At 33.3% G+C, this 16790-nt stretch overlaps 1 protein-coding gene, 1 long non-coding RNA gene and 3 other non-coding genes across 5 annotated transcripts; all 5 read right to left on the reverse strand.

The window, feature by feature from the left end:
* Positions 1-1677: 1677 nt before the first annotated feature.
* Positions 1678-2665, reverse strand: LOC122003850. Its single transcript, XR_006118120.1, has 2 exons — positions 2607-2665; positions 1678-2130 (listed from the first exon to the last, which is right to left on the reverse strand). It is a non-coding gene; the product is annotated as an uncharacterized LOC122003850 (long non-coding RNA).
* Positions 1989-2086, reverse strand: LOC122007622. The gene has a single exon (XR_006119075.1). It is a non-coding gene; the product is annotated as a small nucleolar RNA snR60/Z15/Z230/Z193/J17 (small nucleolar RNA).
* Positions 2170-2252, reverse strand: LOC122007640. The gene has a single exon (XR_006119091.1). It is a non-coding gene; the product is annotated as a small nucleolar RNA U83 (small nucleolar RNA).
* On the reverse strand, positions 2446-2546 carry LOC122007623. The gene has a single exon (XR_006119076.1). It is a non-coding gene; the product is annotated as a small nucleolar RNA Z43 (small nucleolar RNA).
* Positions 2666-5248: 2583 nt separating the features above from the next.
* Positions 5249-9374, reverse strand: LOC122006083 (ubiquitin domain-containing protein 1-like). The gene is made up of 4 exons (XM_042561422.1): positions 9222-9374; positions 7598-7720; positions 5456-5575; positions 5249-5365 (listed from the first exon to the last, which is right to left on the reverse strand). The coding sequence occupies exons 1-4, from the start codon at positions 9259-9261 to the stop codon at positions 5301-5303; spliced, it is 348 nt and encodes a 115-aa protein (XP_042417356.1). The 5' UTR covers positions 9262-9374; the 3' UTR covers positions 5249-5300.
* Positions 9375-16790: the final 7416 nt, after the last annotated feature.

Below are 16790 nucleotides of genomic sequence, written 5' to 3' on the forward strand. Positions count from 1 at the left end.
CCTTTGGTTCAAATTATCATATATAATCTTGGTTATATAATTATCAGGTAATCTCACATAACTAATGTTATGAAGAATAAAATATAACCTAATATTATTTGATTCAACAAAAACTTATTTATTTGAATGTTTTAATAAATAATTTAATTTAATATTTTACTTTATTACACTCAGTTATAAAATCAACAACATATTATTTTATATATAATTTTTTATTTTTTTCATGTTTTTCTTTATTTTTATGTTTTTCCTTTTTTTTATTTTTAAATTTTATTTTTTTTTACTTGTTTATTTTTTTTACCAAAAATATCCTCCGATAAGATAAAAATATAAAAAAAAATAAAAAATAGAAAAAAGGATTTTCGTTAATATAAATAACCAAGATTATTAAGAATAATTTCCAACCAAACACATCCTTAAGGTTATTAATAAGTTTTGGCTAAAACTCAAGAAAGACCTTAGAATGTCCAAAATTTTAAAATATTGACATGATTTGAATCCTAAAAAAATCCTTTGATAGTAATGGTGAATAAGTATGACAGATCTAGATGGTTTAATAAACTTAGGTCAAAATGTTTTTGTAGTTATGAAAATCATAAAAACTCATATCTCAATATATGCTGTTAAATTCATGTCTGTATATTGGTCTTAGTTTTAAGAAATTTTATGATGATTAATAAGTTTTCACCCAAACAAAGCTCATTTCACTGTTTGCAAGTATCGTAGTGTACACATAACTTCACACATGGATTTCATAGTTTAAATAGAAAATTATGGATGAATGAGTCATGGGCAGTCCGCTAAAGACTGAGGGGAATAATAAGAAACAATTATGTGTTTTGATAAATGAGAGTTGGCAACTAGTTTTAGTATACAAAAATCTAGCGATTCAATAAATTATCCTAATTTTTTTTCTAAAAAAACACAACTTTTAATTACTACCTTAATATTTTTAAATACATTGAGACACTTTTGGTTAAATTTTAAAATATTATTATTTAAATATAGTTTTTAAAATAAATACATTTAAAAAAAACTACTGAAAAAAATGCCAAGATTGCAAATTTAATTACTATTCGATTCTTATTCGACAACTATCAATCACATAATAGAAGTCATGATAAAAATAAATAAATGACAACCACAAGTGAAATAATTATCATTTAAAAAAACTCATTTTCTTTAAATTTTTAATATAACGCAGGTAGATTTATAAAACATTTAGGATAAAAAAACGCGACTCCTGTGTGAAGTTATGTGTACACAAGTTATAAACATTTAGATAAAACATTTAGGATTTATAAAACATCTAAATCGCAGATAAAAAAACTCTTTCCTACAAAAAATAAAACGCAGGTAGATTTATCCCTAAATGTTTTATCACGTTATAACAATTTTAATTAAAACTAATTTTATTATAACTATTTATATATTTTTAAAGTAAAATACCCTTTAGAATAAAAGAACTAAAGAGGTCTATTTTAATCTTTACCAAAAAAGAAGAGAAGAAAAATCTCACACAAAAATTATCATCTAAATGGATTAGCGTCGTAGAGGAGATTAGATCTAAACGTAAAATACCCTTTAGATTTTAGCTCACACAAAAATATTTGAGCGACAAAGATTAGCGTCGTAGAGGAGATTAGATCTAAACTTGCCAATACAAATCAATTAATCTTTGGATTAAAACAGAAGTTAAAAGCAAAGAGTGTTGGGTTATGAGAACAAGTTTCCCAAAACTGTCACATTCAATTGCGTCTGAGCTGCCATCCGACACACTGATCGACCGCCATAAACAAGAATAAATGCAAAGAGATAGCGGAGGTTTCTTACCCTCGCCATTCAGATTTGAAATGCTTCAATCTAATGATCTTGATTATTAAGTCGAACTCTTAAGAGTTTCTGTTCCGACTCTACATTTTAAATTTATAATTCAGTTCTACATACAATTCTTAAAAACAACGAAGACACGATGTCGAAACTAAAGAAAAGGTCATCAGATAGGAGCGAAAGACGTTGTCAATAATCATAACACCATACAAGATGGTGTAGATCATTTGAACTATGCGATCATCACGCGACCTCTCTAAATCGAACGAACAGTTTTAATAACGAATACACCATAAACGACTGCAATATAAAACAAAAATTGTTATGTCGCCGCATAAAAGTCTCAGAAGGAAGGCAGTAGTGTTTGCATAATCATAAAAATCTCAGAAACAATAAAGCATCCACAATCCTCATCATAGACTATTTTAAACTAAAATCAATTTGTAACCAAAAATATGAGAAAAAAGACTGGCCTCATAGAGAAGATTAGATCTATTCGACATGGGAAAGCCTTCAGACATATGCTTGTCATTAGTGATAGATTAATCATCGGCCAAAAAAATTGTCAAAAACGAAGCAAAAAAACTAAGATAATTCGAAGAAAATGTCGGAGGCGGACTCAGAATATGGGTGGTGATATATCAGGATGGTCGTCAAGGCGGCGACAAGCGCCGCCGTTCCGACGAACGAGACCTTGTAATAAATCGTCATCGCCCTCTACAATAATCCATAAAAACAATCTCAAAAGAAATGGAATGCAAACCGACGATGGTTACCTTCGAATGGAAGGAGAATGACAGATCGAAAGCCGCCGAAGAGAAGAAGTCGTAGGATGAGCCTCTCTCGGCTTCGCGTGGGTTTATATAGAGAATATTTTAGGGTTTTGAAGCTTGGGGACGGCTTTGCTGTTTTGGCGGCGGCCGTATCTTGACCGTCCGATTAGATAGCGAAATCACGACGGTACAAAATTTTCAGGGATAAGTAAGCGATCTAGTTTTGGAATTGGTTCGTGATAAATTTTTTAATTAAAAATTATAGATAATTTCTTATTTATTATTAAAATATATTATACTAATTATCAAACAACTAAATTAAAATTTTAACTTATAAAAATTATTTTATCCAAATTTCTTTAATTTATTTTCTTTTATTGACCAAGTATACATTTGAAAAACAATTTTTTTTTTCAATTATTGCCTTTAATTTTTTTACTAAAAAGGTACCCGCTCCACCGTCTACCCACCTAACTGCTCTATGATACTTTGTATGTATATCAATTTCTTTATCATTATATTTAAAATTTAAGATAAATAATTTATTTTATTAAATTTAGACAATCATTTTTCACTACACATTATATCAACTACTCTAAAATTTTTATCATCCTTAATTTTTTATTACTTTATTCTCTTTCTTTTATTTTTTTATTATTATATTTATAAAATGAGTGGGAAGAGAGATTAAAAAAAAATATTATTTATTTTAAGGATAGAGGTTTAATTCCTTAAATTTAGGGAATCATTATTCATCAAATCTAAATTTAGGGAATGGATAGGATAACTGATAGAGCTGTCAGACGGGTCAACCCATGGCGGGGCGGGTCGACCCGTGGCGGGCCAACCATTTGGCGGGGCGGGGCGGGGCGGGCCATCAATTTGGCGGGTTGTGAAATTTCTAACCCAACTTAATCCAAGGCAGGTCGCGGATTTAGCGGGCCAACCAGCGGGCCTATCAAATTTTTTAAAAAAATTTAAAAAAAACAGTTCATATCTTCAATATTTTACTTCGAAAATATTTTATCAATCAAATGTATTCATAAACAAGTATTTTAAATATAAATGGACATAAACAAGTACTTATGTTGGGTCAAAAGTACTATTTTTATTTTAAAATTATAACAAAAAAAGATAATAAACTGACATAAAATTGTGCAATGAAGAGAAATAGTAATTAGGACTCCTGGCTATACATCAAGCAGTTTAGATCAGTGGTACCATGGTTGTGCGTGCGTAAACGAATCAAATAAGAAGGTCATCTAGTTTGGGTACACGCACTAGCTCTTCATTGTGTATAATGTATGTTTCAGATTTATCCCATAAATGAATCAAATAAGAAGGTCATCTACTTTTAAGATTAATCGACTTTGTGTGCACATATATTTATGTAACTTTTGTCTATCACACTCAACTTCACAAGTATGAGTTTTTCCTAATTAGTATTCCTCTCAACGAAGAAGATAATGAAATGTTACAATTTAACCCTTGGTACTCTCGCAGTTGCAGCATAAACTACTGATATAAACTGCTTATATGTGTTTCTCGACCCGCGGGCCAACCCAAGCCCATCGCGGGTCGACCCGCGCGGGTCGCGGGCCTAGGCGGGTCGGCCCAAAGCGGACTTGGGTTGATAAAATTCCAACCAAACCCGTTTAAATTGTTTGACGGGGCGGGCCAACCCGACGAGCCTAACCCAAATTGACGGCTCTAATAACTAATGTAAAGATTTTTAACTATCCTATCTGAAATTTAGGATAAAATCTTTGGATAGATAGCTGTTATGAATGCTCTTATTATATTTTATTTAGATAGATAGGTAAAAATGATATGCAAATATAATTAAATTTGTATTGTAATAATTATAAAATCATAATTGTTAATATTTTTAAACAGATTAATATACATTATTAATTCTATAATTGTTAGAACATATATTGTAATTATAATTTGAGCTATGATATTCATTTAGAAAATTCATCTAGAAAATTCTTAAAGATAGACACATAAAGATGAGACTCACCATTTCACTTTTTATGAATCCCATCATTTATATATCTATCCTTAAGAATTTTCTAGATGAATATCATTTCTCTTATAATTTTATAACTGTTACCACACACTCTAAACCACAGCTACTATAATGCAACTGGTTCAGGAAGAAATATAAATGGACGATAATAAATTAATAATGAAAGTTAGTTTATAAGAAAATAGATATAACATTGATGTCATATTAAAATGCAATTAAAAATTAATCCAACGCAATCCGATATTAAAATATTCTTAGTATTTAAGTATGTTTTGAATAATCTCTTTCTTTTAATATCAATAACCTAAGCAAATAAAATCAAACAACTCGGCATATGGCAATTAATTCATAGGGCAACACAAGTCCTCGATCAAATTTGATCAAAGCAGTTGAAAATTAATCAAAACTCAGATCGACCAGATTGGTCGACTGCAATTTTTTCTCATGCTTGATTACAATAAAAAATATACTGTTTTTTTTACACTGTGGTGCAACCAACCTTTAAACCAAGAAGAACACAACCTAAATGAATCATAAACCTTTGTCCGAAGGGAAGAGCTTGAGAGAATTGGCAAAAACCTTTTTTTTTTTCTTTTTTTCTCTTTTTTTTTTCTAGTAGAATCTCGATCTCAATCTGAAGATTGCTCGTGAGCTCTTTGGTTCCATCAGCTGTCGCGGACCAAATTGGTAGGCTCACTCAAAACATACTTTGGCAGTTCATACTTCGCGCCTGTAAAATTTCCATTGAATATACCATGTGTATGATACCCGAAGATAGAAGTAAACAACTATCAATTTTAGTATAGGAAACAGTTCTAACCTCGTTCATCGTAGCACACCGTCATATCAGCGCTTGAAACTATGATTCCTGCACTGTCCACAATTGTTTGTGCAAGGCTTAACTCAGCTTCAGCTGCTGCTTGGAGTGCATCCCAGATCTCTGCGATATTATCAACATGCTTCAACGGTTTCAGGCAATTCATGGTAGATTTAGAAAACAAGAAGCATTTACTAAGCTTAGTTTACATTGACAGCACCAAAATCTGATTAGGTTTGTTGATCTAAGGTTGCGGCCATGGATGTGTGCTTGATAACTTTTTAAAGTTTTTATTCTCTCTACAGAGTATTCATTTTTGTTTCGTCTATAGTATAATGCTTATGAGAATTTTTTTGGGTTTATGTGAGAAGATGGAACATAGATAGCATCTACATTCCAACTTGAAAGGAATGATATAAGTATTAGATTAGTAGGGTTATTAGTCTAATCGGTGTAATCCCAAATTATTGCTAGGCAATATTAGATTTCCTTTCTACAGATTCTACAAAACAGTTAGCTCCTCTATAAGTTTGTTGTAAATAATATAATAATAGATCATAAGGTCTTGACCATTAGAATATGAATGACAAAGGTGAATTTTATATTTACGTTGACTTAATATGTCCACATGTATTTATACTTTTAAAGTCTGCTTCACAAATAACTTGAGAATTTAGATTTTATTTATGTATTTAATTAAACCATTTTTATATTGTATTACATACATTAATAAACCAGGTCATACCTTGTTCACCAATATTATTAGTGAACTACCAACCTTCAACAAAAATATGACAGTTTTGGGATTTATATAGGGTTCAATCAGTAACAAGTGTGGTCGACTATATGTATTCTCCTGTGCCATTGTCAATTAGTAACAAATCAAAAAGAGGAAAATCAAACAAACAAAACAAAAACAAATACAAAGTAAAACAAAGAAAGAGATGAAATGAGAATGATAATAGGGAGAACTGTGAAAATTTTTTAGCTATGTAGATCTAAATATTGAGATCTCCTTGTATGAATCATTTTGCTAAAGCTGTAGATGGACAGTTTTGACATCCTTCCAATCTAAAAAAAATATAGACATGTTCATTTTTTTTTTTGTAATTACATTGCTGCAAAAGAAAAGAAACCTAGAATGGATATTGGAATTAAACTAATTCATTGATGCATGTTTCCATAAAAATCTGTTTGAGATATTAGGAATGCTTACTTTCTATTAATGCAAAGAACATACTTGACTTTGAGCATGTTAAAGGAAAGGAAGTTAAGGCTTAGGTAGTAACTAGAAGACTAAGCATATGGCGAATTCAGCAAATTAAGCTAGTGAAGAGGATGCCTAATTGCTTATAGCTTGAGCACCTTCATTAGCTAAGAGCTATCACTCAGTCTACAAACCATTTATTCATATTTTAGCACTTTGGTTTACTGGCTAATTCCAATATATGTCTCTTCTTTCTACGAAGCACAACTCTGTAAAACCTAACTGCAAGTGAATGGTCTTGTGTTATTTTTAATATTATTGAAGCAAAAATATTCAGCAATCTGCACTTAGTAAATAAATGAAAGAGCCTACCACATAAGAGTCCAAAATGTGGTGCTTCCTATCCATTTCATTGTTGAAATCAACTTCTCTTATTTATTTGTATAGTGTTTCATTTCAAAATGGCCTCTTGACAGAAGGGGGAAAAATCCTCTGTAAAATATCTCATTCTCTGAAAGAGATAGCCATCAGCATTGATGTTGCAACCTCTTTGAGATTGATCTGATGTGTGCTAATCATATTGCAAAGGATCAAATATTTTAGTTATCACAGGATAAATACAAAATAAACAATAGTGGTTTTAAGAATAGTGGAAATGCATACTCCAATGTGCTTCAGTATCATGCATGTTGTTGGTTTTATCCTAATATATGCATCTTTTGTCGAATGGCATTAAATTTATCATGCAATAAAAGGTCAGATACAGGCACCCAATCTAGAACCATCATTGATTTTGGTTTTAATAAATAGAGCAGTGCAAAATTTCAGAGAAAAACATGCATAAATTCAGAAAATACATTCAAACAAAATTTCATGACAAAAGGTTAAAACTATCAATAGATAAATAAAGGTAAAAGTTGCAATCATTAGACAATCACCTCTTTGGCCACCATAGTGAGGGGCAGTGTCCCAAAACTCTTCACGTGTCTGCTTAAGTTGTTCCACAGTTATGGGATGAGGATGCTTCCAGGGCTTTGGTTTTCGCAGCTTCTTAGTAGTCTCTGGAAGCATTGAGCATTCATCAGTTTTTTTTGCGCATATCTTGTGGAACAAATTTCACAACCTATTGACAAAGCTCCACTATGGCTGTCTTTAAAATGTGATTGAGTAGCAAAAAAACAAGACTTGGAATTTCACGAAACAACTTGCAAGTTTCAGTGGATGTATATAAATTAAATGTTAGTAACTATGATGGATTACGATGTTAAATTCCTCATTTATTACAATGACAAGGTTGAACAGCTTAAGATGTAGTAGTGGATTCTTTAATGCCTTTCATTTATATCATTTACTTCTAAAAATAAAATTACAATTTAATTAAATTTTTTTTTTCCTATGCTGTGATGATAAATCAACATGCTTCAGCATGCAAAATTTGAGTTGTATCACTTATATGTTCCAAATGTGTTGGTCAATGCCATATGAGATTTCAAACCAGGAGTTGAGCAATGTAAATAGTGATCCTTTTGTCCTAATATAAATCTTTTTCCTGAATATTTCCTATCACAATCCACAATCCACAATCCACAATCCCTAAGCATTATATGATTGCCCATTGCAAATGAATTCATATTTCTCATAGCACAGAGCAAATTTGTTTGAGTTTCCTCATTCGGATGGGTAAACATTGTCCATCTTTCAGACACCATAAACCAAGTTGTAAGTGAAGTTACTACAATTCTCAAAATCGAATTTGAACAAATATTAACCTCTAACTCAAATTAGGAGAATTTTTTTTGGCAAAAACTCAAAATATCACGTCCAAACCATCCTCCAGCTCAAAGCAGACAATTCATCGGATCTAATTATCAGTATTACAAGACCAAAACTTTTGCTGAAATCTAAAATAAATTAGTTAGCTACCCTGCTACAATGATATAAATAATTTGATAATGGGATTGCAATCTTTGGTGTCCACCTGTACTTATTTCATCGAGTGAACACTGGAACAGGGTTTTTTCAACAAATCTTAAAAATTCTTGAGAGATTTAGGGGCTTATGTAAATAGCTATAGCATCTACTTCGTTCCTGAAATCTCCTTCAAAGGGAGAAGCTGTGTAATACGAAAGAACATTAAAGGTTTGGGAAGCATGCTACCCTCCTCGCAATCGTCCCTACAAAGGCAAACCTGATCGTATTCTTGAAGAATTGAGTTTCCACCAAACTGATACCTAAGCGATGGAAAATACATACTAGCAACATCGTGTTCATCGAGTTTTATTATTCTATTGGCAATTTGTTACCTAAGTTGTAATATTTTCTGTTCATTCTTCAACTTCATTATCATTTACATATCGTTCAAAACATTTGCCAACACTGATCCAACAAGAACAACTCTCGATTCCAAATCCTACTGCCAAACAAGAAAACAGCAATCCAACGAGAGTGCCAATTTTGCGCAAAATAGAAGCAATCAAACGTAGAAAAAGTTCTAATTCGTGAACACGCTTGCAGATGTTAAATCCTCGATAAGTAAAACCGGAAATTTTTTATTAAACTCACCTTCTCCGCCTTTAACCGGAGTGGATCCAGCACAGCCCATCCTCGTGTGACGTCGTGACAATTGAACCGATTCCGATCGGTAAACTCAGAAGGGAATTGGGAGGAGGAAGCGGAGATCTATCTCGAAAGGAAAAGAAAAATTAGTTTCGTTCCCTTTGGACCGCTTTATATAGTCTAGAGGGTTTGGCATTCACTGAGCAAAGAAAGTCGTATTATTATTATTATTATTATTATTATTATTATTATTAATCAAAACTTTAAAAAAGTCATAAACCATTTATCATATTTTCGGTAACCCAAATACTGTTATTCTAAAAAAATAATTATGTAATAACTACAACATAATTGTCACAATGTACTAACGTAATTTTTTTTAAGTTCAATTTATATATATATATATATATATATATATATATATATTTGATATGCTGAGCGATATTTTACGCATGACCGTGAGCGACGTACAGACGTGACGTTGCCAGCTCAATTTTGCTAAAAAAACATGTCATTTATTCTCTCTCCCCTTCCGTCTTCTATTCAAAACTTCTACGTGGAATTTTTTCCAAATTAAAATCTCCCTCGCCACTCTCTCTCTCGCTCCTGCCGTCTCCGTCGTCTATCGGACCTCACGCTTCCGTCGGAAAAGTTTCACTAGCGTCTTCAATCTCACAGTTACTGAGAGAGCTTACCACCTCTCTCCATTCCTAATGATAATTCGTTTCATTTTAATTTGTTATTCTCCACCGTTATAGCATATATATATTAGAAGGATTAATCATATAACGTGCAGGGATGACGGCGTCTACAAACGCCTACAAGCTACAACCACGTCTGCACGTTAGCTGCTACACGTTGTAGCAGCTACAAACGTGAAACAACCACTTGGTAAGTCATTTTTTTTGTAGATATATTTTCTAGCAGATACCCCTACAAATATTTACGCTCATGTATATCAACTTGGTAACAAATTATTTGAAATTATTTTTTACTGATGCAGCGTCTTTGCTTCGCTTCTAAACATTGCAATAACTACTTCGCAGCAAATTGTCCTTGTAGCTGCTACAAGTTGTAGCAGCTAACTTGAAATGGTGGTCGTAGAAGGAATGAAGGATTTATGCTACGACGTGCATGGCCGACGCCTGCTACTAACGCCTGCAGCCACTTGGACTTTCCTTTGCTGCTACAAGTTATAGCAGCTACTTCAACAGTTAACTGCTACACCTTGTAGCAGCTAATTGTCCATATAGTTGCTACAATGTGTTGCAGCTATTTCAACAGTTAACTGCTACACCTTGTAGCAACTAACTCTCCATATAACTGCTACAACTTGTAGCAGCCGCTTGGTAAATCGTTTTTTTATTAGCTATATTTTCTAGTAGATATTAACCCTAGAAATATTTTTATAGCTGAATATCAACTTGCTAAAAAATTATTTAAAATTATTTATGCTGTTGCAACGCCTTTTCTTTGCTGCTAGATGTTGTAGCAGCTACTTCGACAAATAACTGCTATAACTTGTAGCAGCTAACTTGGAATGTTAGCCGATACAAGGTGTAGCAATTGTTTTTTCGTTTACGCTCAACAAGATGTTACTCTGCATTTTCAACCAATAATAAATAGATCATAGCAATCTCAGTTTTTTATTTAGATCAATTAAATGAGGTTCTACACATTGTAGAAGCAACTGCAGCACGTTAAAGCAACTAGTTGTCAGAAGTTGTTACACGATGTAGGTTCAGTTAGTTCCACTTACCTATGTAGACTAAGTAGGATACGCCTTACCCTACTTAACTCTCTAAACTAAGTTTTCCTAATGTACTATCATTTCGTCCTACCCTGATACTATGTTGGATAAGAATCAAAGTATCCCTTTAGTCTAGTCCTAACAACACAGACGGGTAGGTTAACTTTTTGAGGTTCCAGATAACTTAGTACCTCCCCTTTAATCATACAATTTTTATTTATCATTTATATAATGAATTTCTTATTTTAAGTTATTAATGAAATAAAGGTTTTATTTGTTGATCTGGATTTGTATCCAATTATAGATCTGTTATAAACAACCCTTTGTGATCCAAATATTATATCTAGGTACTTAGATTTAGTTGTGATTTTTTTTCTTCTAATAATTCATTTAATTTTTCAACTTTACCCTTCAAGCTAAAATTTTCTTCTTTAAGTTTTACAACTTGATTTGAATTTCTAGATTGAACTGGTTTAGTTATTTCTTAAGGCGTTGGTTTTCCTTAAGGATCACATTTAATTGATTTTTGATTTTGGTTAGTTTTCTATTTAAATAAAAAATAATTTTAAAGAATTTAGAGGTAAGTTGAGATTCAACCTTATCAGAAACTTCAGAAACGAATACGGATCCGTGGCTCGATTTGCTTTTAGACTCACCTTCTTCATTTGGTTCGCTGTCCGATTTGGTTCTGGTAGCCATCAGTGCAAGATAGTTCTATTTCGGTTCATCGTTGTCTAATTCAGAGGATGACTCGTCTCAAGTGGCTTGTAGAGCCTTCTCGAAGAAGTCCTTTTTCCTAGTGAATATCTTCCTTATCAAGTTCACTAGGTGTTCTTCTTAGTCTAAGTCTGAGTCAGACTCAGTCTCTTGTTCAAGTTGGGTTCCGGTCTTTACTTATTTTGAGGAACCTACATGAAGAGCAATACCTTTCTCGGTCTTTTTAAAGTTAGTTTGTTCATACAGTTCTAGTTCATAGAATAATTCGTCTAATTTTAACTTAGATAAATTCCTCAAAATTTTATAGGCATCTACTATCGATTCCCATAGTGCATTTCGGGGAAATGAGTTTAGGGTGTACCTTATGATGTCTCGGTTCTCCATTTGGTGGTAGATCATGCGGAGTCCGTTGAGGATATCCTTGATCCTCGCATGTAATTGGTTTGCAGTCTCTCTATCCTGTATTTTAATACTAAATAAATTATTTAAGAGGAGGTCGCATTTCATTACCTTAACATCATTTGTTCCTTCGTGTAGTTCGACGAGTTTGTCTCATAGCTCTTTTACCTTGCACACAAAAAGAAGCTACGAGAAAAATCCCAAAATTAAGTCTTGGATTAGTAGTGTGGTAGATAATAAACATAAAGAATAACTCAAATAGTGTTGCGCCAATTTTATTTTTTATTCAAAAAAGATATATATTTTCCTTTTTTAAAAAATGGAAAAAATGAGGCGAAAACTCCCTTGCTTGATTGGTGGTTATACTAATTCAAAGCGGTCTAGCTCTGATACCATTTGTTGGATCGATGAGCACGTAAGAAGTGGGTGAATCACATGATTTTTAAAACTTTCTTTTTATTTTGAAATCAAATATGTAGCGGAAATATAACTAAGTAAAAAGGAAGCAAAACAGAAAGAAACAATCGCTAACATAAGTTCGTTTTACTTGATTCGGAGTCTTCGACAACTCCTATTCCAAGGTCCGCACTCGTTGAGTACTTTCGTTGAGTAATCATTATAAACTTGGAAAGATTACAAAAGTTTAAGCACAATGAAACATCTTAGAACCCCTTTTTCATACCTTTCACTAACCATGTAGTACTGATATTTAAGTTATTCGAATTAAACAATCCAACTCCAAAGATTATGCATTACTAACTGGTACAACATGATACCAAAAATAAATTTATATTTGAATATCATAATAGTAAATAATTCTTCAAGAGAGCAGAAAGTGTAATCAACTAGTGAAAGGAATTTAAACCGACTATCAATCACATAACTCATTACCGACATTAGGACCCAACATCATAACACATATAGAAACTTAGACAAATAGCATTGAAGCCTTTTACTATCCTTGGTAAACCACAACAAAATCTATTGTAATGTTCTCCACTTCCAGTCGAGAATAGGAAGTGGTCTAAGCATCCCTGCTGGTCTTTGGTGTTCCGCTTTCACCTGTTGACAAGTTAGTGATAACCATGATTTTACTGCATTATTTTGATTCATATATGCATGGTTTGATGTTGATTTCATAGGTTAAAATCATGGTTACATTACATTTTGTGCATTGTGTGTATTTTTGGACTTAATTAGAAATTACTTTATTTTTATATTATTTGATGCTAATATTTGATTCTTATTTTGTAGGCATCAAAGAATCTTGAATTTGGATCTATTTGGACCGAAATTGGGCTCAAATCGGAGTTCAAACGAGAAGATCAAGCTTTGAAGCATTATGGACGTTTATCAAGAATAGGAGAGATCTGAACCATCCGTTGAAGATCTGGCCGATCCAACCTAATGGGGAGCAGATCTGAGCCATTGATGAAGATCCAGAAGTTTTGATCCAGATCTGAGTTCATCTAGCCATTGATCCAGCCCGAATTAATCTGGACCGTGCAATAAAGACTGGGCAGATCTGGGCTATCCAGTGATGATCTTGTCGATCCGACCTACGGGAGGGTAGATCCAGACCCTAGATCAACATCAGTACGTTCGGATCAGATTTTGGATGACTTTTCACCATTGATTTAGCCCGGAATCATCTCAACCGTCCATTCCAGATCCAGATCTGATTTAAATGAGAAGCTACAGTACCCAGCTTCTTCGTCGACTCCTCCGCGCACAGCGCCGCGTCCCGCGAGATTCTCAGTGGATTCCGACCACCATTCCTTCTCCGATCATCCTCCCGAGCTTCTTACTCGGTGGAAGACTTCTTATCAGCTCATCCCGATCATCTGGAGCACCGGCGAGTGTTCTCTCCGGCGGAAAATCTGCTCACGGCGACTTCTCTGTTTTCGCCAGATTTGGAGGTGGTATTCCAAATATGCGCTCCGATTCCCATCATTGACGCTTGGAGGTGGTTCGTCGGCGTTATTGAGCTTCATCCGATGCCCATCTGCAATCCACGACTTCCATCCAGATTCAGAGAGCTCTGGTAGCAGATTTCCAGCATTTTCGGCATTTTCTTGGGTTCGGGTTGTTTCCAGCGTGTCGGGGGTGGTCCGTCGGCACTTGTGAGCATTCCTCGAACTGATTTGCATCTTAGAATCTCCACTGAGGTCCGAAATTGAGTGGTTTCGATTTTGGTACTCTTGTGTGACGGCAAGAGTATGAAGTTTGTGAGTTGATTGTGAGAGGATTGGTTTTTATTTCATTCTAGTTCTTTTTCTTACTGTTCAACAGCTTAGAACAGATTTATTTTAATGGTTGTTATGTTTTAGCAAGTAGTTTAGCATTTCTTTATTTAATTGAAGCTTAGTTTAAGTCTTCTTTGAAGCTTGTTTAATTGATAAGTTGTAGGTTTCAAATTAGGGTTTAAATCATGCTTTAGATTAGATTTATTTCTGTCTTGTAATTTCATATGTAGTTTAAGTGTGGTGATGATTAAATTATAATGTAGGGTGACAATGCATTATGGTTTGATTGTTGGCACACAAGTAGATTTCACTATTGCTTTAGATTAATTTCTTATTCGTTATGCTTTACTTTTGTTAGATTTAGATTCAAGCTTAAACCCCCCATTTATTTGCAAAACTCCCCAAATTCTATTTATATGTTTAAAACCCCAAAAATAGGAATAAAAATACAATCCTAAATTACATCATACTGTTAATTCCTCGAGAGTGATCCTGGGCTCGTTACTACAATATTATTGCGAAATTAAGGGGTTCAGTGGAATATACATTTGTACAATTTGATTAGCGGATGTGACAGATTCGCTACATTAAATTTTGGCGTCGTTGCCGGGGAGCACTTTAAAACGTTATATGCAGTGTTTAGTAATTTTTAGGATTGTTTTGAATGCTTTCATGATTATATATCCATGTGTTTGATTTTATTTGTTCCTGAGTATTCTGATTTTATTTTCTAGTGTTTCAGTGTAAGAACAGGACATTTATGTGACCATGGATCCATATCAGTATTTTGGAGATTGGAGGGAAAGTTATTAGCCTCAGACTCAGTTCTATCAGTCCTACCTACCTATGGAGCAGCGGAATAGGTATGAGGATGCACAAGAACAAATTGAAGAATCAATGTGGAAATGCAATGAAGTTATGCAACAAATGAGAGAGCATCAAGAGCAACAATTTGCAAGGATACAGAATATTCAGAGTCAGTTAGATCAGATTGCACATCAGATAGCATCATCTATTAATCAGTTACAAACACAAAGAGCCAGTGAAGAGGTGGATTGTGGAGATCTTGTCATGTCTGACACTACTTCTATTTCTTCACAACAATTTTCTAGTTTTATTTGTGATGATGTAGTTGTTCAGATTTCTGATTCTACTAATAGTGTTGCTTTAGATGATGTGAATGATGCAGGTCTTGTTGCAGAAGATAATTTATGTGTAGGGGAGTGCTTACTGGAAGCATTACCTCAAGAATCACCAAGAATTGAAGATGTAAGTGTAGGGACTTGTGCTATGGAGCCAAGCACCCAGGAATCACTACATAAAGATGTACATTTACCAGAACTAGAGTCTGAGCATTTTCTTGATGAAAAAGAGGTAACAATCACCACTCCAGGTACCTCTCAAGATGACAAGGTGAGTAATTTGTGTAATTTTTCAGAGAATTTTATTGAGGTACCAATTGTTGATTTTATTAGTTGTGATTCATTTCTTGAAATATCTTTAAACCACACTGATATTCTCCTATTTTCTTTTTACCCCACATGTGTGTGGGAGGTGTTTTCTTTTATTGTTGTTGTAGGAGAACACAAGCTCCCGGAGTGGGTGCTAAAACTGAACCGATTAAGACCTCCAGAAAGAATGGTGAAGGGAAAAAGGATTAATAAAAAGAATTTAAGTAGAACCATGATTACTCCACTACCGGGGTGGCTACTTCTTCTAGACCTTTTTCAACCACCGGGAATGAAAGGGGAGTTGGTTCTAATTTAGCTTTCTTTTGCATTTTAATTCATTCTTTGTTAATAAATTCATTATACGTTTCTTTGGTTTAATACTTTGCATTTGCATTTTGTTTTTACATTTTGCATTTTATTTCCATATTTGCTTCCATACTTTTCATTTTGTTTGGTATACATAGCATGTCATTTGAATAAAATTTTCCATGGGAATTTTCTAAGTAATACTTTTAAGATGGTAAAAATCTTTTTAATTTGATTATCAATTTTAGGTCATTGGACATGATTGAATGCTCTACTTACATGATATTGGTTAAAATGGTAGTGGATTCCATGTTGATCGATTTAGCTTGATTGCATGAAAATACCTAGAGAGGACCACTTAAAGCCTACATTTTATTTAATTGTTGTGTGGCATGCACTCATAGCAAATTAAACTCTAGAACTTGCTTAGTTTCTTTTCAAAATCACAATAGCATTTGTGTACATGGAAATTGAGGATTTTGTCAATTTTATTCCCCTATATACTTCCCAATTTCTTTCCCACAATTTTCTCAAAAATTTTTATCTAGCATTCTAACTATTGATCACTTTGCTTTGTTTTCATTTCATTTGGAGTGTTGGTTGAATTATTGTTGAGTTGGGTTGACTAGATGGACAATGTTTTAAGTGTGGGGGAAGATTGGTATGTGGTTGAGGATGATGAAGGTTTTTGATAGCTTCATGAAGG

The sequence above is a fragment of the Zingiber officinale genome, chromosome 7B (genome assembly GCF_018446385.1).
Source record: "Zingiber officinale cultivar Zhangliang chromosome 7B, Zo_v1.1, whole genome shotgun sequence".
Lineage (NCBI taxonomy): Eukaryota > Viridiplantae > Streptophyta > Magnoliopsida > Zingiberales > Zingiberaceae > Zingiber > Zingiber officinale.